Source organism: Marmota monax, unplaced genomic scaffold, assembly GCF_021218885.2.
Source record: "Marmota monax isolate L192 unplaced genomic scaffold, Marmota_monax_Labrador192_F-V1.1 WCK01_AAM20220418_F8-fsc00099, whole genome shotgun sequence".
NCBI classification, from domain to species: domain Eukaryota; kingdom Metazoa; phylum Chordata; class Mammalia; order Rodentia; family Sciuridae; genus Marmota; species Marmota monax.
In genome coordinates this window covers 711,390-732,233 of record NW_026692126.1, presented here as the reverse complement: position 1 = coordinate 732,233, position 20,844 = coordinate 711,390, and the positions used below count along the sequence as shown (strand labels likewise).

Below are 20,844 nucleotides of genomic sequence, written 5' to 3'. Positions count from 1 at the left end.
GATGGACTGATAGGGCTGGACACACGCACTCTGAATCTCAGACTCACTCAGAGCTAGAGGATTTAATCTTCACTTTTAAATACAGGGTGAGGCTGGGATGCCAGCCCCAGTCCAGTCTCCATGGGGCCGAGATCTCTGCTCCCAAGAGTCTGGCAGCCTCTTGAGTCTGCTTGGGGATTGAGGTCAGTCACTCAGTTCCGTCCTTCCTTGTGGATGTGAAGAGGCCCCGTATGACAGGGAGTGAGTCAGTGCTGGGTGGGGGCCTGAGAGGCAGCCCCCATCTCCCTTCCAGCCCCCTCAATGAGCGATCCAATTGCAAAGAGCTCATCTCTATGGTTCAGACCATTGAGCTGGTCCCTTGAAGCCTCCGGAACAGCTGTGGGAGCCAAGAATCATTACTCCAGACAAAGAGTGGGCAGCAGACTCCATATGCAGCCTATTACAGAGCTGGCCTTGGGGGCCGGGAGCAGTGTCACGCACAGAGCAGGGGAAGGGCTGCGGGGGATGCATCCAGGGTGCTGGCCGTGGGGCTTCCCTGGATCTCTCAGGGGTTCATGAGAGATAGGGGCGGTGGTGCAGGGGCTGGGGACCGGGACGGGATCCGCCACCTGCTCTCACTGGCTGTGACACAGCTTCTCCATGTCTGGGCCCTGACCTAATCAGCTCCGCAGAAGTGCCAGGCTAAGCTAGACTGTCTGAGTCTGTATTTCTTCTGCTTAAGTGGGGAGTGGCTGATAGCTGTCGCCTCCTTCACTTTTGTCAAATGGAGAGGGAGCGGGAGGGAGGGGACGAGGACTGGAGACTGGAGAACCCGGGGTGGGGTCTGATGGGGGCCAATCTGCTGCACCTGGGGCCATGATTTGACCAACTCCACCAGCTTGGTGTGCCAAGCCCCAGGGGCAATCCACTTACCGCACTCAGGAAGGGGATGTCGAAGGTGGTTCCCAGAAAGCCAAACACCATGGGGAAAAAGCCCCTAGAAGTGGGGGGGGGGGCAGTCAGTAATGGCCCAGGAGGGGGGCGGGGAGGTAGTGAGGCTGAGGTCCACCCACTAGGAAGGCTCTAGCTCTGGCTCCCAGGAGAGCAGGCCCCTGGGCCCTGGGGGCAGGCTTGGTTCATTCAGCACCCCCTTTTTTGAGAGAGCAAAGTGTTAAGAACGAGGTCCCTGGGGCTAGACTCCTCGTGTTCAAATCTTGGCCCTTCTGCCTACACTTGGGCAACTCCTTCGCCTCTCTGAACCTGTTTCCATCTGTCACATGGGGTTAGAACTGTGTACAAAGTGCTATTTATGTTATTACTCTCCTTATTATTACTCTGGCCTGATGCCTTTCCCTCCTCCCTGGATCGGGTGTGGGGCACCTGCTCCAGGTTTGCTGGCACCTGGGCACTGAGTCATTGGAGGCCGTGCTCCCATTGCCACTGCCTTGGGCCTCTACATCCCCCTGCACAGTGCCACCTTTACCCTTGGTGTCCCAGGCCTGATCTGGGATTTACAATTTACTACGTGTGACCCTTCCCAGGGCAGTGAGTCTGGCTGGGGGAGGAGATTAGAGATTTGACTTCTGACAGCCACTGTGCATTGGGCCTCAGCTTGCGGAGGGTGACGAGGATCTGCACTCACTTGAAGAGGCTAAAGAAGCCATAGGATTCCAGGAACATGCCCAGCAGGGGCCAGCGCAGGAGCACAATGACCACACCCCCCAGGAAGAAGCTGGTCCCCTTGAGCTTGTGCCGCTGGAAGAAGAAGGAAAACGTCCTCCTCAGCCCGATGATGAAGGAGAGGCCACTCAGGAACAGCAGCTGTGGGGCAGGAAGAGGGAGGAGCCTGAGGACAAGCACGGGGCCCAGGAGGATTCGGGGGCTGGGACATGGAGCCACTCAGGCAGGGCGGGACCATGTGGCAGCGGTGTGGCAGAATCCCAGACCCTGGAGTACTCCAGCCAGTTAGGAATAGAACTGCCCAGAGAAGCAGGGGATGGACAAGGAGGACCCTGGAGATCTCCAGTTCCCAGCCACGTCCTTGGGTGCCAAATACCTCCTCATATGTGACTTCACTTCTCATTGTGCCTCCCAGGGAAGATGGGATGCTTAGTGGGATCCTCTTTACAGAGCTTTGAAGACTCAGTCCTAAATAGGTTAGGGAATCCTACCCAAAGTCACCTGGAACCTTCTGGAGTCCAGTGTCTACAAAATATATGCCAGGTCCAGACACTGTCTAAAGGTCCCTTGTGGGTGCTGAGGGCCCATCAGATGTAACCCTCTGGCTTTCTTCTAGTATATTCTGTGCCTTCCCTCCCCTTTCACCACCTTTTCTCTTGCTGTTCATCCACCCCCACACGCATTTCCTCTCCCAAGTCCCTTCCTCTTCCTCTTTTTGCAAGCCTCTTGTTTCACAGTAAATATGTTCATCTTCGTGTGGCTTCTCCTCTGCCATGGCTGTCCTCCCCAGCCACGAAGGTACACATTATAATCCGTATTCCTAGATGCTGGGGTTCATTGTAGAACCCCTAAGACCTCACCCAGAGCTTGGCATAAGAATTCAGGTCCTCAGTTTCTCTGGGCCTGGCCAGCCCTGCTATCCATCCCCAGGGACCCTCATCTGTCCCAGTTGGATGATATCTGAACCCTGTATGGGGCGTGACATGAACGAACTTAGGGTTGACCCTCCTGATGACAGAGACCTCAGGGGGTTGGGGAAGGAGAGGTACAGAGGACCGGGGGACTCACGTTTCCAAAAGCCAGGAGCACCGAATCAAAGTACAGGAGTATTCCAAAGAGGATGAAGAAGATGCCGAAGCCGGTGATGCCCACGCCAAGCTCTGCAATGGGCAAGGAGGTGGTGGAGGATTGGACTTTGGGGATCAGGTGAGACCCTGACACTTTCCCATCACCACAGAACAGGTGCCTGCTAGGGGCGGCTCCATTTCCACCCAGGGATCTCAGCTTCGGTGGGGTCTGGGGAGGGAAGGGTGGGCAGGGGAAGGAAGATGGGCATGAAGTGTGTTTCATGGGAACTGTGCCAGTCACCTCCTCACACCATGGTCATGAGGAAGCCCGTGCCACCTGCACTACTTTGAAGTTTCAGCTTCCTCCTGTCCTCCGGTGCTAACATAAGCAGATCATTTTCAGGATCAGGTCCCTGGCTGAACACAAACATCTGCCTACTGTTTCTGGGCCCAAGCAGCCAAGACCTGGAGCCACCCCTAGGGGGCAGGAGTGTGCCACAGTAAGCGCATGACCACCAGCCCCAGAGCCTCCAAGCTGTCCGGCTGGGTTTCTCAAGAGGCTGACACCATCTCTCCCAACAACACATAGTCTCCTTTCTCCTCAAAACACCCCAGACCCTGCTCTCAAGTGTTGGCCTCTCACCCAGCTGCGAAAACGGAAGTCATCAGCCAGGAATGTGCTGATTTTCCTACCTGGGAACCTACGTTCAGGCCCCTGCTTTGCTTCTCCTCCGGCTGCCTCAGTAGCACCGGGCGAGCCCACCTTGGATTTCAGTCTAGTGCAGTGGAGCAGCTCTGGCCAGCAGGGTCCCCCACCCCCACGCCCACCTGTTGGCAGTGTGCCTCAGGGCCGCCTCTGAAGCTCAGGAGTCTGCTCAGAGCCAGAGAGCAGGCACCCTGTTTGGTCGCTCTGGACATTGACACAGATTTTAGATCAACTCCCTTCCAGAAGAGATGTGCCAGTCACAGGATCTCGGGTTCCTTTGCCTTAAACTGTCTCCATCACACAAAATTGTGCTCATCTTTGCCACTATGATAGTCAACAAGTGACCATTCACTGTGTTGTTTCGTTTTTAAAATTAAATTAAAAGTTTAAATTCTAAATTGTGGGAAAGCACATGTAATGTAAAATTTACCATCTTAACCATTTTTTGGTGCACAGTTCTGTGGTATAGAGGTACCCCATCGCCACCATCCACCTCCGGGACTCTTTATCTTGCAAAACTGAATCTCTGTACTCATTAAATCTACCAACTCCCTATTCTTCCTCACTTCCAACTACAGTTCTACTTGGTCTCTATGAATCTCTCTCTCTCTCTCTCTCTCTCTCTCTCTCTCTCTCTCTGTACCAGGGATTGAACCCAGGGACACTTAACTACTGAGCCACATCCCCAGCCCCCCATTTTTTTCTATTTTCTTTAGAGACAGGATCTTGCTAAGTTGCTGAGGCTGGATTTGAACTCGTGAGCCTCCTGCCTCAGTCTCCTGAGCTGGTGGTGTCTCTATGAATTTGACTGCCTTAGCAACCTCAGCGAGGTGGACTCATTCAACATTTGTCCTCTTGGGACTAGTTATTGCATTTATTATAATATTCTCAAGCCTCCTTCCTGTTGTGCCATGTGTCAGAATTTCCTTCCTTTTTAAGGCTGAATAATATTCCATGTGTGAAAATACCACATTTTATTGATCCATTCATCTGTTGATGAACATCTGGGTTATTTCCATCTTTTGGCCTTAGTGAATCATGCTGCTACAAATACAAGCATAAAAAATAACTCCTGTGGCTCAAGCGGTAGCGCGCTCGCCTGGCATGCGTGCGGCCCGGGTTCGATCCTCAGCACCACATACAAACAAAGATGTTGTGTCCGCCGAAAACTAAAAAAATAAATGTTAAAAAAACTCTCTCTCTCTCTCTCTCTTAAAAAAAAAGAGTCCAATAGGGACTTTTGAAAAAAAAATTTAAAAAAAACTCTTCAAGACCCTGCTTTAATACCCAGCAATATTACCCACAAGTAGAATTGCTGTATCATTTTTTTAAAAAACTGCCATGTTATTTTCCAAAAGTGGGTGCACCGTTTGACATTCCCATCAGCAGTGCACAAGGGTTCCAGTTTCTCCACATCCTCACCAACACTTCATTTCCTGTTTTCTTTTCTTTTTTTTTTTTTGTTTAGTTTTAGTTTTTTATTGGTAGCAGCCATGCTAATGGATATGAGGTGACCTCACATTGTGGCTTTGATTTGCATTTTCCTCCCGTTTGGCCATGTGGAGCATCTTTGCATGGACTCACTGGCCATTTGTATATCTTCCTTGGAGAAGGGTCTATTCAGGTCCTTTGCTTGTTTTTTAATCAGGTTGTTCTAGTTGGGTTTTACAGGAGTTCTTTATATACTCTGGATATTGACCCCCCGTCATGCATACCATATACAAATATTTTCTCTCTTTCTTTAAGTTGCCTTTTCACTCTGTTGACTGTATCTTTGATTCACAGAAGTTCTCGTTTCAATGTAGTTGGATTGATCTTTATTTTTTTTCTTTTGTTGTCTGTGCTTTTGATGTCACATCCAAGAAATCATTGCCAAAGCCTGTGTCACAAAGCTTTCCCTTATGCTTTCTTCTAAGAATTTTATAGTTGTGGCTCTCATGTTTAGGTCTTTGATCCATTTTGAATTAATTTTTGCATATGGTATAAGATAAGGGCCCAACTTTGTTCTTTTGTATGTGGATATCCAGTTTTCCCTGAAGCATTTGTTGAAGACTGTTCCTTCCCCCATTGAATGGTCTTGATACCCCTGTAGAACATGTCCCTGGACTTGTTAACTAACAGCTTAGAGTTGGTCCCCACAACCTCTATGAAACTGGTAGCATTACCATTTTACATACAGCTGTTAAATGAGAATTATTATTCTGTTTGTTTAGAGACAGGACTGCAAAAACAAAATAAGACTGGATTTACTGGCTAAATTATAGTTATAACTGAAAGAAAACAACACAATCATCTTTCTTTTTTTTTTTTTTTTAATATGTAGTTGTAGATGGACAGCATGCCTTTATTTTATTCGTTTATTTTTATGTGGTGCTGAGGATCGAACCCAGTGCCTCCCACATCTGAGGCAAGCGCTCTGCCACTGAGCTACAGCCCCAGCCCCACAATCATCTTTCTTGAGTTAATTCTTTAAAATCTATTGCCAATTTTTTTTTGTTTGTTTTTGTTTTTGGCACTGAGGATTGAACCCAGGGGTGCTTGACCACTGAGCCGCATCCCCAGTCCTTTTTATTTGGAGACAGAGTCTTCCTAATTTGCTCAGGGCTTCACTAAGTTGCTGAGGCTGGTTTTGGATTGTGCTCCTCCTGACTTGGCCTCCCCAGTGCCTGGGATTACAGGAATGCACCATCACGCCCAGCCTGACCACAGCTTTTAAACATTCTAGAAAGACACCTGTGGAAATCAAAGGTGGCAGATTCACTCAATTACAATTACTCAAGCCAGTCACAAGAGAAACCTCTGGTGAAGATGTGCACTGATGTGACCATCTCAGATTCCTACCCAGATTCTGAGAGTCACTCTGAGAAAGACTCCTGGTGGTGGAGGTTCTAAGACTCACGAGAATCTAGGATGCATGCACACGAGAATGCAGACGGGACTCCGCAAACGGCTCCCTGACTCACACAGTCCTTTGTGAGACTGGTGAGCAGATTATTCCCCTGGGTACCAGGCCAGATGTGGAGGTTGAAGTCACCATGACAAATGTCTAAGTCAGCTACTTTAATAATAAATTTTTTATCAGTTGTTCAAAAAAATCCACATTCTATGTCATCTTCTCTGTATTATACTTTCTTCTTTGCAACAGTGGCTTGCTTACTTATCACTCTCCCAACTTGTTCCACACCATTCTTCAAGCGCTGGTGCAATTCCAGAATTTTCCTTCATGGGACCAGTCCCCTTTGAGGGCCACTACCGTTTCCAGTGTTCAGAGAGCCCAAAACTCAGTGAGGAAAAGGTCGAGCTTCAGACCTTCCTCCCAACTCTTGCCTCTGGAGTAACTTGGCGATTTTAGCTGGGGCGTGCTCCTGAAGTTCCTCTCAGGGCAGTAACTATGGCAGAGAGAGCAGTGGGTGGGGCAGGCATGGCACACAGGTGCTCCCGGGACAGACAGGAGCAGCAATCTACAGTCCCATGGTCCGACAGTGGGGGAAGCCCGCCCCCTTCTGGAGGGACCAGGGTAGTCATATAGGGAGCAGAAAGTGCAGAGGCTAAGCTGTCTTCTGGGCCGCCTCCCCACACTTGGGAGGCTGGCCAGCTTTAGTCTACCTGTTGATTAGACCCCTGCTCCCCAGCTCCCAACCGACTGCCAAGGAGAGCCTGCAGCCTGCAGCCAGAGCCCCACTTCGTAGCTTGCATTAGCAGAAGCCAGGTTCAATGTCTGTCTTCCTCCGGAAAGCAGCGATCGCTCCCAGGAAAGTAATATCTCCTGCCCAGGGTCCATGGGTCCCTCAGGTCCAAGCCTCAGCCAGGAGCCCTTTACCTTTTCTCTTTTCCTCTTTTTAATAATCACAAAATGTACAGAAAAGTTGCATGTGCATTATAAAAAACATTATTTTCCTAACACATTGGAGAGCAGTTGTCACCTGGATCTCGTCTGTTCCTGAATGCTTTGGTGAAGTTTCCCTTCATTCTCCTGGATAGCCAAGGTACTGCCGGGAAACTGGGAAATGAACAAGTCCTCAGACCCCACTCAAGTGGTCCCAAGAATATTACTTCCAGGAAATGAATGTTCCCATCACATGGGGCATTTGGTTGTCATCTCCCTTTAGTCTCATGTTGGGAACAGTTTCTCAGTTTTTCCTTGATGTGAGCTTTTGAAGATGCAGGCAAACTATTTTGTAGCCATTTCTACATATAGGTTCATCGGATTCTTCCTGGTGACTAGGTTTTGGCAGAAACAGCCTGGATGTGAAGCTGTGTTCCTCCTAGGTGACACATGCTTCCAACCTGACCCACTACTGAAGGTGGGTCCTTAATCGTAAGGCAGTGTCTGCCGGCCTCTGCACCATGAAGACACTCTCCACCCTCACCCACCTTGTGGGATGCCCTCCCCACCATGCCTTGGCTGTGACTCCTCGCAAGGCCACCCCAGTGAGCCCTCTTCTCACTGGGGCTTGGACACCCCAACTCTGGGGACCCTCTCTTTGTGTTCCATTGAGGGGTTTTAAGATTGAATTGTTCTGGAAGCAAAGGAGAGAAGGGAAAGGAGAGCAGGCTTCATTCATTCTCACAGTTAACAGAAGTGATTGACAGCAAAGCTTCCTCTGCGCCCGCTCAGTCTAAGCACTTTGGACACTTAACTCACTTATTTCCGCAGTCACTTATGAGGTAGGTGCTGCTGTGAGTCCCTATTCACAAACAAAACTAAAACTGAGAGGCTACCCCACTTGCCCGGGGTGCACAGCCAGCAGCTGGCAGAACCCGCCTTGGAATCCAGGTGTCTGGCTCTGAAAAGTGTCCTTGACTAACGTGGTCCAGTCCCCTTCTGCAGGAATTGCTCTTGCTTTGGCCATGAATGACCTCCATGTCCCCAAATCCAATGGACGGGTCCGTCCTTGGCGGCGAGGGGGTGGCCACTCACGGGTTGAAGCGTCCTTTCTCTTGGCTTCCCTGACGCCACGTTGTGATTTTCCTCCTGACGTCTAACCCTTCTTTCTGTCTCCTCTGCGGTTCCCACTTCTCCCTCCCTCTTGGGATCTGACTTGCCCAGGGCTTGGGCCCGAGCTCCCTTCTCTTCCCGTTCTGTTTCCACACAGCTTCCTGTGTCTTTAGACACCACCTGTGTGCTGATGACACATCCTTCTAGCCCAAGCCCCCTTCAAGCCCTGGGCACATTCTACTGCTGGCCAGGCACATGGACATGGCCTTCTCTCAGGCAGTCTGAACCCCTGGTCCCACACTGAGCGATTCATCTTTCCTCCTTCAGCTTGCACCTCCCCTGGGTTTTCACAAAAGTGTACAAGGGTCTCTACCGCCCAGCCAGCCCTAGAGGCAGAGCCCGAGAGCCACCCTGGCCGTGCACACCACCCTTCCCTGCTCAAGCCCAGCTAAGTTTTGGGGGGTGTTTTGGTTTTTTATTTTTGTGTTTTGGGTACCAGGGATTGAACTCAGGGGCACTCCACCACTGAGCCCCATCCCCAGTCCTATTTTGAGTTTTATTTAGAGACAGGGTCTCACTGAGTTGCTTAGCACCTTGCTATTGCTGAGACTGGCTTTGAACTTGGGATCCTCCTGCCTCAGCCTCCTGAACCGCTGGGATTGCAGGCATGTGCCACCGCACCCAGCCACAGCTAAGTTTCTTAGCTGTGTCCTCCAGTACGTACCCTGGAAGCTGCCCTCTTCTCTCCACCCCTTAACTCCCAGCCTCCCTCATCTCTTCCTGGACTCTTGCAGTAGCCCTTGTTTAGTCTCCTGCTTCATTCCCGCCACACTCCTGGTCCTTCTCCATACTATGCTCAAGGATGCTGGAACATACCATCCAGTCACATTAAGGCACAGCTTAGAATGAAGACACGGTTCATCCATACCGTGGCCTGCAGGCCCTGCTCCTCCGCCTTCCCCCTGCTCTTTGCTGTTTCCTGGATGAGCTTCTGCCTCAGAGCCTTTGTACGTGTGGTTTCCTTGCCCAGAACAACCCTCCTCACCCTTCCTGTCTCAACTCATGTCATTTCCTCAGAGAAACCTGGTCCACTTTGTTCCTTGATCTGAATCTAGTGCCCCCACTCCTTCTTCTCATAGGGCTCATACATTCTTCTTCGGACTTGTGGCATTTGGTAAGGGCGCATTTACTCATAGGCTAATTGGCTTACTAGGACATTGGCACGCTGCCCCTGGGTGGGCTCTGCACTCCTCTCTGTATGTTTATTCTGTAGGTCGTTGATTCTCAACTGGGCAAGGTAGAAATTCACGGGGAGGCAATTTTGTTCTCTGGAGAGCATCTGGCAGTGTTTGGGGCCATTCTGATTGCTGCCATGGGCAGGGAGGGTTTGCTAATGGCAGTGGAGGGTAGAGGCCCAGGGTACTGCTAAAATCTCACAGTGCATGAGACAGCCCCACAACAAAGGCTCCTGTCTCCAAGGGTCAGTAGTGGGGAGGCTGGGAAATTGTGCTCTAGTTGAGCTCATGGACTGTTATGATTTTAAACAGTATCTGTCTAGATGGTGGCAACTCCCAGATTTCTCCCTCTCGAGCTCCGGGCTCACACACCCAACTGCCCACTCGACATCTCATCTGGATGTCTAACAGCACAAAGAAACTCATTGCACCTGGAGCCCACCTCCAGCTCTCTCTCCAGCTCAGTCCTGCCAACTGCCCAGGTAAAAAACCCGAATGCACTCCCAACCCTTCTTTCTCTCACACCCCACATCAATCCACCAGCAAATTTCTCAAAACAGATCCAGCGTGGACCACTTTCTACCACTTCATTGCCAACTCCCCGGGCCCCTCCACCTTCTCTCACCACCTTCTCTCACCCTCTGCAGTCTATTCTCGGCCCGGCACCCAGAGCCATCTTTTAGAAATATAAATGGATCAGATCATTTCTCTGCACCACCCCTCCAAAGCTTTCCCATCTTATGTAGATGGAAGCAAGATCTTTACCCTGGTCTGCAAGTCCTCCTGGTCTGGCCTTTAAGTGACCTCCCTGACCTCAACTCTCCCCTGTATGCTTTTGCTGCCATCATACCAACCTCCTTGTTGATCTTCAAACACATCAAGTTCGACCATGCCTCAGGGCCTTGGCACTGGCTGTCCCTTCCTCTTGGAACATTTTCCTTCCAGGTGGCTGCTTCCTCACTCCCTACAAAGCTCTGGACGAAGGCTCCCTTCCCATCACAGCCTTCCCTGACCGCTCTATAATATAGCAACTCTTCCTACTTCAAACCGCCCTAGCCTCCTTACCCTGTTCTGGATTTGTCTGGAGACTCACTGCCCTCTACATATACTGCCTTTCCCCTCTGGAAGTCTGTCTCATTCTCAGTTCTCTTCTGTCTGTCCAGCACCGTGGGTGGCACACAGCAGAGACAGATGTGCTCAGTGAGTGTCCTCATCGCTTCACAGTGAAAGCGAGGCTGAGGAGGCTCTAACTCACCCACAACACCCACTGGGCCACAGCCTGCCCCTCCACCCCGCCCCGCCCTCTCTGCGGACTCCCTGGTCCCTCTCATGGGCCATCTCCCTGCCCCCTCCCCCAAAGGCAAGGAAGGGGTATTTGGCAGGGACCATACAATGGTGTGGGTGGTTTATTTTCTGACAAGGCCCACAGGGGACCTTAGGGTTTATGGGTCCTGATCACCCCCCAATCTCCCGCGAGGTACAAGGAGGGCCACGCCTGCCTTGAACCTGAGGTCCCAGGGTGCCAACACAGCGGCTCCCAGCCACCGGCTCCAGAGGTCACATTTGGTAAGTTCCTCAGACAGAGCCAGGCCTGGAGGGGCCCTTCTCCAGCCCACCCTAGCCAAGACCCCCATTCCAGCCCGCCCCCTCCCCCTGATCGCTGCACTCACTCTGCCACTCGGTGATGGAGATCATGCTTCGGTCCACCTGGGGGGCCTTCTGGGTCACTGGCTAGTGGTCAGAGCCCAAAGGGCTGAGCTCTTGCATGCTCACAGAGTTGACCCTTGGTAATTGTAAAGAGGCCTCTGGTGAATCATTAACTCCCGCCACCCGCCCACTACACACACACACACACACACACACACCCACACCCACACCCACACCTACGGACAAGCAGCTGCTTAAAGACTCAGGCTTCCAGAGAAGACAACACCTACCTCACTCTACCTCCACTCCATGCCCCGAGGCTGAATTCAGCATTCCCATCTTTATCTCCTTTAGGAAATTTGGATTGTATATGGAAGAACTGGGGCCTGAGGGGATCCCTGACTGGTTTGGTGGAGGGTGTGGGAAGAATTGAAATCCGCAGGTCTCTGGGAACTAGGAAATTCATCTTGAACGTTGTTTTGTGCTATTCACATGAGGGACGCTAGGGGGCGACAAGCACCCGAGTAAAACGCAGCAGGCCCAATGGCAAGGCCAGACCTGGGTCAATCAGGACAAACTTGCTACAAGGCAGCCAGATCTCAAGGGCTGTGACCTCCTTTCCCCCAGCAGTGTTCAGCTTTGGAATGAGAGGTTGAGCTAGGGAAGACAAAGCCCTGCATTTGGCTTAGGGTAGGACTGTGCCATTAATTCAGGAGCCTGGTTCTAGTCTGCTTACCAGCTGTGCAGACAGGGGTACATCCACTCCTGCTCCGTGGGCCTGAGAAAGGAGGGCACAGAAGGTTCCTCATATCCTTTCTCCCAATTTAGAGCAGCGGTTCTCAACATCTTCTTTGAAATGTGCCCTTTACCCAGAAATGAAGTTCATGGGTGATAAAACTCATCTCCATACATCATTTAAAAGCCAAAATAAAGCTAATTATACTTAAAAATGGAACATACAGATAATGAAATATAATATAATGAAATATAATATCTTATAATGAAATATAATAGCTCTTATTATATAAATGCTCAGGCAAGACTTATCAGAAGACACAAATGAAATAGGCACATTGCTTGTACCTACACATAATAAATAAATAAATTAGAACTTAAAGGAAACGGAAGGGGTGGAGGTGCTCAGTGGTAGATGTATTTTGACATACATGCACGGAGAATAACTTATTCTAATGAGGATCCCATTCTTGAGGTTGTACATGGTGTGGGGTTACACTGGTCGTGTATTCATATATGAACACAGGAAAGTTATGTCCTATTCATTCCACGGTCTTTCCTATCATCCCCCCTTCCATTCATTCCCCTTTGTCTAATACAATGAATTTCTATTCCTCCCCCATATTATTATTATTATTATTATTATTATGTGTTATCCATATATCAGAGAGAACATTCAGTTCTTTTTTTAAATATTTTTTTTAGTTGTAGATGGACACAATATTTTACCTATTTATTTTTATGTGGTGCTGAGGATCGAACCCAGGGCCTCACGCATGCGAGGCAAGCACTCTGCCACACAACCTCAGCCCAGAGGTCTTGGGTTTGATTAATAAAAATAGAAGATTCAAGCCATTCTATGCAAAAACAAAACAAAATCACACACATAAAATGAAGCAGTAGTTTGTAAACACTAGAACATAAATGTTATTACCCTGTGAGGAGGGTGATAACAGACCAAATGTGCTGCCTGTAACGAGAAAAAGGGAGGTCACCTTAAGTGAAGTAGGTGTGGCAAAGCAAGGCAAGACAGAGATGGCAAAGTGGAGATGAGGGAGAAGTACGAGGCATGTGCAGAGGAGCCAAGTCTTACACGGTGTGTTGTCAGAATAGCTTCCTGTGCTGTGACCTTAAGTCGGGTCCTGACAGATGATCACAGATGCACACATCTGTCTTGAAATGCCATCACGTGCAGAGGTGTAATTCAATCTCCAGGACCTGGGCGATCATATATTTCCAAAGGACGATCGGGAATAGAGGACAGACGGGAAGGGCAGGGTGATAAGGTAGCTTAGAGCAATTGCATTCAGACCCTGGAGACAGTGTCGGAGAAAAGAGGAAAACAACAGACAACTCCTCCCCCAGACATTTCCGCATGTGATTGTTACAACATAGGTGTTTGTCCTCAGGCAACAGAAACTTTCACCGTATAAAGGATGGTGAGAATATGAAATAATTTCTAAAAACTTTTATTAAGAAGATCCAGTGAAATCTCCCACATTTCAAGTACCTCTGATTCTGTGACTTTTTCTCTCCACTCTTAAGTATTTCAGCCAGTCCCTGCCCGTTCTGCAACGCCCTACTGCACAGGAATAATGTTCAACCAAACATATAACAGTTGAAGTGTGGCCAATGCATGGGGAAGATTATTTAATAATTTTAAGGTGAACTCTTTATTTCTCCTAATTTCTTTTTTTCTCTTTTTCCCTAATTTCCTGAGTCATTCATGAACTACTATTGGTGGAAGGGTACTGGGAATTGAACCCAGGGATGTTCTACCATTGAGCTACATCCCAACCCTTTTTGTTCTATTTATTTATGGTCCCAGGGATTGGACCCAGGGGCACTCGACCACTGAGCCCCAGCCCCAGCCCTATTTTGTATTTTATTTAGAGACAGGGTCTCACTGAGTTGTTTAGCATCTCGCTTTTGCTGAGGCTGATTTTGAACTCAAGATCCTCCTGAGCCACTGGGATTACAGGCCTGCACCGCCGTATTCGGCTGTATTTTATTTTGAGACAGGGTCTCACTAAGTTGCTGAGGCTGGCTTTGAACTTGTGATTCTCCTGCCTCAGCCTTCTGAGCCACTGGGATTATAGGCACATACTAAAATACCTACCTCACAAACTACTTTTAAAAGCTCAAAAGCTTCTAAAAATGTTTCAGTAGTATTATAAAGTAGGACTGACTTCTCCAGTTGTCCAGGTAGACATGATTCCAGTCGTACATTCTAAAGCTGTGCAGGATGTGGGATGATTCTTTTGGAAATCTGTGTGTTGCTGTCACCAAAGGCCGGGAAGAGTTTTGCCCTCTTAGTTGTTGATACCTAAGGCTCTCTTGCAAATGGCCAAAATGCCCCCTAGGGGGCGGTCTGACTCAGACTGAAACCCCTGGTAAGTGGAAAGGTTGGGCTCTAAGGTCAAAGCACCTGGGTTCCGTCCCAACTCCATGAGGCCTTGGGCATTCTATTTACCCTTTCCAAGCCTCAGTCCCTGGGGCAAGAATAGCACCAATTACATAGAGAAATGGGAGGATTGGTGGGTACCTACATGTGAGGCACATAGAACTGATACCTGGCAAGTGGGAGACACTTAATAAGCCATTGTTATTACTATTATAGTATAATTACTATTGCTGTTTATTAATTCACCATTAATACACTGTGCCATGAAAGACTTCTCTCTTCTCAAATTAGGGTTCTGGGTGTTCCCACAGGGGTATAGAGCAGCAGCTAGGAACCCTCCAACCTCTACTCCCAGCCATGGGCCCATCTATGAACCCAGGAGAACTGGACCCTCTCGGTTCTCTGGGCACTGGAGCTGAGCCCAGAGGGCCTTACCCACAGCCCACCTCTTCAGAAAGGAGTATACCAGTCCTGGGGAGGGCTGGGGGAGCTCCCTGGGGGAGCTCCCTGGGGCTCGGGGTACAGGACCAAGCAGGGAAAGGACACCTCAGAGGACTCTCAGCCAGCTCTGATGAAGTCTTCTTCCCGTGAAGGTGGACTTGGAAAACATTTGCCCCTGAAGGTGGCTCGGGGCCTTCCCACACCACCACCACTGCTCCCTCACGGTTGTAAGTGAATTTGAGCTTTCAAAGGGTTTTCCATCTGTTTCCTCATTTGACATTCTCGAGGGCTCTTCAAGATGGTGGCTGATATCTTCCTCTTCCAGGAAAACTGAAGAGCAGCAGGACCAGGAGCAGAACGCCACACACCTTCTCAGGTCACCTCACACGGCAGCGCGCCCATTCCACAGGGTAGCTGGCAAGGAGGGGCGGGGCGGGGCTGCCCCTGGTGGCCTGCCTGCCCCTCAGGGTCATGGTCATGGTGTTCCGGAGCACCACTCCTTAAAGGGCCTGTTGGTAGCTGCTCTTTCATTTGCATTTCCTGACTGTTGACCCCTATTAGAAACCTCAGTCTGGCTTATGGGGATCGGGGACAGAAGGTGGAACTGGCAGGACCTGCTGCTGGCACAATCTCATCTGATCCAGGAGAAGAGAGCTGCTGGCTGGGGACACAGTGACGTTCATGGGGCTCAGTGACCTCCTGTCCAAGCCCCTGCTGCTGGCTCTACCAGGTGGGGACTGCAGATAGAGGCTTGGAGCCCCCGTAAAGTGCCAAGTTCTCCAGGGTGTCTATCTTGAGTCTACCTCTGGTCCCCGATTCATAAAGGAATCATCAGGATTTACAGCTCCCCTGGGGATGCTGAGAAACCCACAATATGAACGCCCACTCTGCTGGGGGTTTAGGGTGACAACAGGTGTCCAGAACTCGGCGTCAGCCGTCGAAGTCAAACCAACCAAAATCAGGAATCAGGGGAAGTTTGCCTTGCAACTTTTATTTTCAGACATCCGGCCTAGGCCTGGCACTACCCAGGGCTCCTTCTCCTCTCCACCGTCCACCACATAGAATTTACCAGGCTTCTTGACTCATTCTGTAGAGTACACACTGAGAAACCACTAAACACCTGCAAGGGATGGAGGCCTGGTAAGAACAGGGGTGATCTTCTGGTATTCCCCCAAACTGTACACCACCCCCACCCCAAAGCAGCTGTGTGAGGCACCGTGTAGACTGAGGAAGGCTAGCAATTCACTTTCTTCTCCGACCTTCCTACCTTGACTCAGAGACAAATCAAGGAAGGCACCTGAGCCTGAAGCATCTGATACACCTCAGCACAAGCCCCGATCTAGGGTCACCTGATTTGAAACGATGACACTGATGTCAGTACAGACCACTATTCCCCCGCTTGAGGGGAGAGGGCACTCTTCCAGAACTCTGGGATTCTGCCTGTGAGGTAAGTTGAGGAGCGCAGACAGAAGCCTGGGTAGGAGGGTGGACAGGCTTCCAGTCCATCCCAGCCCCTCAGCTCTGCCCCCTTTTCCTAGACACTGAAGCCGGCACGGATAGGGAGTGGACACGCACACCATGTGTACAAACCATTCATTTTATTTCGTGTTGTTTATACAAACTTGCAAGATACAAATGCAAAACTCACAGGTATTCTCCAGTGCCTAAATCTATTAAGAATTCTGCTGAAAAGAGGGAACAAGCTCTCACCTATTTCAGTCAGGGCGAAATAGACAGATGCTATTTCAGCTAGCCAGATGCTAAGGGGGTGCTACAGCTGTTTGGTCCCGACAGAGGTGCCCTCTGTTTATCTAACCTTAACTCTTCATCTAAGGTCACTTTAATACTAAATAAAGACACTGAGATCATAAATTTCCTTGCATGGTTTATTTTCTAATACTAGGCAAATCAAATTGGCCCCAATATGTGCATAAATAGATATATGTGTATGTATATATATTTATATATTATATTTTTCCTTAGTTTTAAGAGCTGCCAGGTGGAGGGTGCCTAAGGGGTAAGGAAGTCGTTCCATCTTGCTGTAGTCAGCCCTGCCCCAAGAACATGCCTCTTGCAAAGGCAGAAGAGCTCGTGCACAGCTTGGCAACCTCAGAAAATTCTTTAAAGTGACAGTAGCAGTATTCGAGTGCAGCCTCTTGGTTATTGATCAGGGAGGTACTGTGCTAATTGGGAAGGCCCTAGATGGGTAACCAGAGCTTCCCCAGGACGGTCACTTAGCCCTGGGTCTCCATCTGGGCTCTGTTCGTTCATAGCAAGATGCTCTGAGCTGGGAACAGAGTGCCAGCAAGTGCCACAGTTGGAGGTTGGGCTTCAGTGCTGGCCAAGAGCTCTGTGCAAAATCCCAAAACTCTCGTTTTTAGATCTGGACAAAAACTCCCATCCTGCCCAAATCCTTGCAAGGCAAAAGCCTCCTTGCTCATTTTGACAGTCACCAAGCAGTTTGGAAGGCTGAGCTGGCAGAGTTCAGGGTCTCAGCAGCAGCCTGCTAGAGCCCAGGGGGTTTCTTGGGTAAGGCTGAGATGTCCCATGGTCCGCTGGACCCTCCCCAGCAAGGAAGGTGATTTCACAGTCTGGATGCCAGACCGAGGTGTCACCCCTAAGAACAGCCTCCAGGGAAAAAGGTCACAGAGGGAGACAGATGCCATAGACGTGACCCAGAACAGGGAGGGACCAAAGTGTAGGAGTTCAAGGAACTTGAATGTGTCTGCGATAAAGAGCCAGGAATGGCACAGAGCCACCTCCTCTGGGCTTTGCACATAGCATGGGTCCATCGATGACCTCCTTAGTGCCATTGAGCACAGGCTGCCACAAAACTGCTTGCCCTTTCCAGCAGAGCATGGAGGGGAGGGAGACGGTCCAGGAGCCCAGCTGAGGAGGGTGCGCCTGCGTGGGAGTCCATTTGTGCATACAACTGTAAACATTTCCCTCAAGAGGATTCACACACCCGACGACCCTTGGTGCGCCATGGAGAGTTGACAGTGTCATCCTTTAGACAGGACATCCGAAGGGAATGCCTTGCTCTGGCAAGGTGCTCTCCAGGGAGCTGTGGGGGCCAGCCCTTTGCCGACTGGGGGACGGGAAAGAAGGGAGCTGTCAGGGGAAGAGGGAAGGGCATTCGATTGGGACCTAGGGCAGTCCCCTCACATCACCGGCAAACCCATTCAGACATTGCACATTTTGAAAATAGATTTGCTTTTTAAACAAAAGCATAAAATAGATCTGTCTTAAAATAAGTCTTTTCTCTCCCCTTCTTTGGATCAAAAAGGCAAGGGGGGTTAGCCCTGACATGCTAGGAAATGGTGCGGAGAGAAAATGGGCCTAGGCAGGAGCCAAGGAAAGGACTGACATCTAAACAAACATGTCACATAGATACCTCCAACATGTATCATCTCCATCAAACATATATTAAGGCATGTAAAGCAACATAAAGAGCCAGCTTTGTGAAATAATGGGAAAAGAGGTGGCAGAGTTGCGATGTAATTTCTTGGTATCTTCCTTGTATTTCTTTAAAAAAAAATATAGGAGACAGAGGAGAAGGCATGGAGGGAAGGCCTAAAAAATCTGTTTCTTACAGAAGGAGGAGAATGTGGGCCAAGAGGGTGATCTGGAAGCTAATCCCACCTGCCAGTCTGTACGAGAGAAAGGACAGATCTGGAGTGCTTGATCTGCAAGGATAGGAACATAGCCAAGGAGCCTATTCAAAAAGCCTGCTAGAAGTAAAGCTAGGGGAGGATCCTCCCAGTCTGTCGACCCTCAGAAGCCCAAGAATTTTCTAAGCACCTAGAACAGTGCCTAAACAGTACATAAAAGGTGCTCGATCAATATTTGTTGAATGAATGGTCATCTTTACTTGCATATGAACCAGTAACTGTCCCAGCCATGAAGGAGTGGAGAGGAATTGGTGGAGACGAAGGAGTTGTTCATGGGGCTGCTGCAGGTCAGGCTGAAGTCTCTGGGCAGCAGCTCTGGCAGAGAAGGCTCAGGGGCAGGTGACTTCCGTTTGCCCTCTCTCCCTCCTCCCTGGCTACATTCATCTCAAGGTGGGTGGAGCAGAAGAAGAATGTTTTGCTTCTGCCAATCCCCAACCGCCTCACTGGTAGGTGGATTTTAAGAGTCCAGCCTCCACTGACTCTCCTCTGGGACACCTGGGATGAGAAGTAGGGTCCCCTCATTCCTTCTCTGGGGAAAATACTCAGCTGGACCATAGAACTTTCTAGGCGGGATGGGACAAGAAACTAGCTAGCTAAGGCCCCAAGGCTGACCACACCCTACACAGGACAGGTTCTTCCCTCTGCCCAATCCCAGGAGGGAGAGGCAGACAGCGGGTCCTGACCCAGGAAGAATCATCTCTCAGGCTGCCACTCCCCGACTCCCCTTCACCACATGCCCTGGTCCCACACAAGCACCCCAGCTGAGACACCACACGTGTCCTGTTGGTGGGTCCTCCTGGGGCCCTGATGCTCCTGGGGATGAGGTGGAGGTGCAGAGATGACCGTCTGGCCCTACACTCAGCACTAAGAGGAGCCTCCGCTGTGGAGAAGCCAAACCTGACTCACCTTCCCATTTTCCTCCGTCCCCATTGCCTGTGAATACATCCTCCTACCCCCTTCCCCGTTCTCTGAGGATCTCTCCCTTCCTCGCTGCCTCCTTCCCAACCTGCTCTCAGACATGCATACACCTGCTGTTCTCTCTCACAGCCAGCACTGACCCCTCTGGGAGCCCAGGAGCCTCTCCCCATCTCTCCTCCTCTTGTCTTTGGCTCAAGCAGGGTGACTGGTCTCCACCAAACCCCAAGAAGTCCCAACAGGGGAGATGTGTCAAAGCCTTGTGCACAGTTGGGGCAGGCGGGGAGGGGGATGATGACAGCTGCCGTCCTTGGTGCTGAGCAGGGCTCCAAGAGGCAGAGGGTTCACCTCCTCTTCACCTCTGGTCTTCACCTAAGATGGCTAAGGGTCCACTCTCCACCGGGGTGCACTCTCCATCAGGGAATGTGCCAGGAGGGCCACCATGATGTCAGCCAGGACCAGGCTGGGGCTCCCTGCAACTCGGGTATCAGAGAGGATGCACTTCCACAGCGCTGTCCAGGCCCCGCATGACCACGGCACGAGTGGCTAGGGTCTCAGGGCGAGGCGCCACAGGTGCGAGACCAAGGCATCCGCGCTCCTCGTGGCAGCAGCCCCGACCCCGTTCTGGCTCCGGTGGCATTCCCATGGGCTTCCGGGGGCAGAGTGGGGAGCCAGGGCCTCCATGGGCAGAGGACACTTCAGAAGGTGGCCCTGTGGAGCTTCACAGCATTGGCCTCGGCCAGGGCTTGCACTAGAGAAGAGAGAAACAGGGTGAGAAGAGAAACGCAGAGCGGCAGCGCCTCCAGCCAATCTCCTCGGGCAGAAAGGAGCCCTGGCACAGACACCTGCTGGAGCCTGCCCACCTGCAGCCCGGGGGAGGGCGCTCTGGAGAGGAGGTCTCTTCCACTTGCCTGATGTGAGTGGCCATGCTAGGGGCAGGGAAGGGCACCAGCCCTGGGCTGTGGCTACCAGGGGCATTTTCATTCACAGTAAGATTGGGACATGGAGACATGGGACAGCTTCTGGGGGCTTGTGAGGGTTCTGTGGCAGGATTGCCATGGATCTCAATAGATGGAAGGCTGGCTGGCTGGTGGGAGGAGGGTGGTGGGATAGGAGAGGGGCATGGGGTGGGGGCATAGGGGCAGGGGTATGGAGTAGGGACATAGGAGTGGGGGTGTAAGGGCAGGGAGAGAAGAGGTGAGGGAGCAGAGGAATAGGAATCAGGGGTGGGAGATATAAGGTGGGACACGGGGCAGAAACAGAGGTGAGAGGTGTGGGATGGGGAATGGAGGTGGGAGGTTAGGAGCAGGAGGAGTAGAGGCGAGGGTGATGGGGTGGGGGAACATAGGTGGGGGTACAAGGTGGGGGCACAGGGTGTGGGGAAACAGGTGGAGGTACAGGGATGGGGTGCCAGGGAAGTGCCTT

General features: G+C 50.7%; 2 protein-coding genes across 20 annotated transcripts in view; both read right to left on the bottom strand.

Annotated features, from left to right (window-relative positions):
• Window positions 1-47: 47 nt before the first annotated feature.
• Window positions 48-11,405, bottom strand: Golt1a (golgi transport 1A). Of its 2 annotated transcripts, none has more exons than XM_046463327.2 (5): window positions 11,277-11,405; window positions 2,728-2,819; window positions 1,622-1,800; window positions 913-976; window positions 48-376 (listed from the first exon to the last, which is right to left on the bottom strand). In XM_046463327.2, the coding sequence occupies exons 1-5, from the start codon at window positions 11,299-11,301 to the stop codon at window positions 338-340; spliced, it is 399 nt and encodes a 132-aa protein (XP_046319283.1). In that variant the 5' UTR covers window positions 11,302-11,405; the 3' UTR covers window positions 48-337. The 2 variants fall into 2 exon arrangements, with proteins under 2 accessions (XP_046319283.1, XP_046319291.1); XM_046463335.2 differs by having other exon boundaries at window positions 1,622-1,734.
• Window positions 11,406-16,416: 5,011 nt separating this feature from the next.
• Plekha6 (pleckstrin homology domain containing A6) overlaps window positions 16,417-20,844 on the bottom strand; it is a 142,475-nt gene continuing 138,047 nt past the window's right edge. For all 18 annotated transcript variants that reach the window (XM_046463142.2, XM_046463141.2, XM_046463145.2 and 15 more), the window contains one exon: window positions 16,417-20,170. The gene's annotated coding sequence lies outside the window, so the exon portion shown is untranslated. The remainder of the gene's footprint in view (window positions 20,171-20,844) is intronic.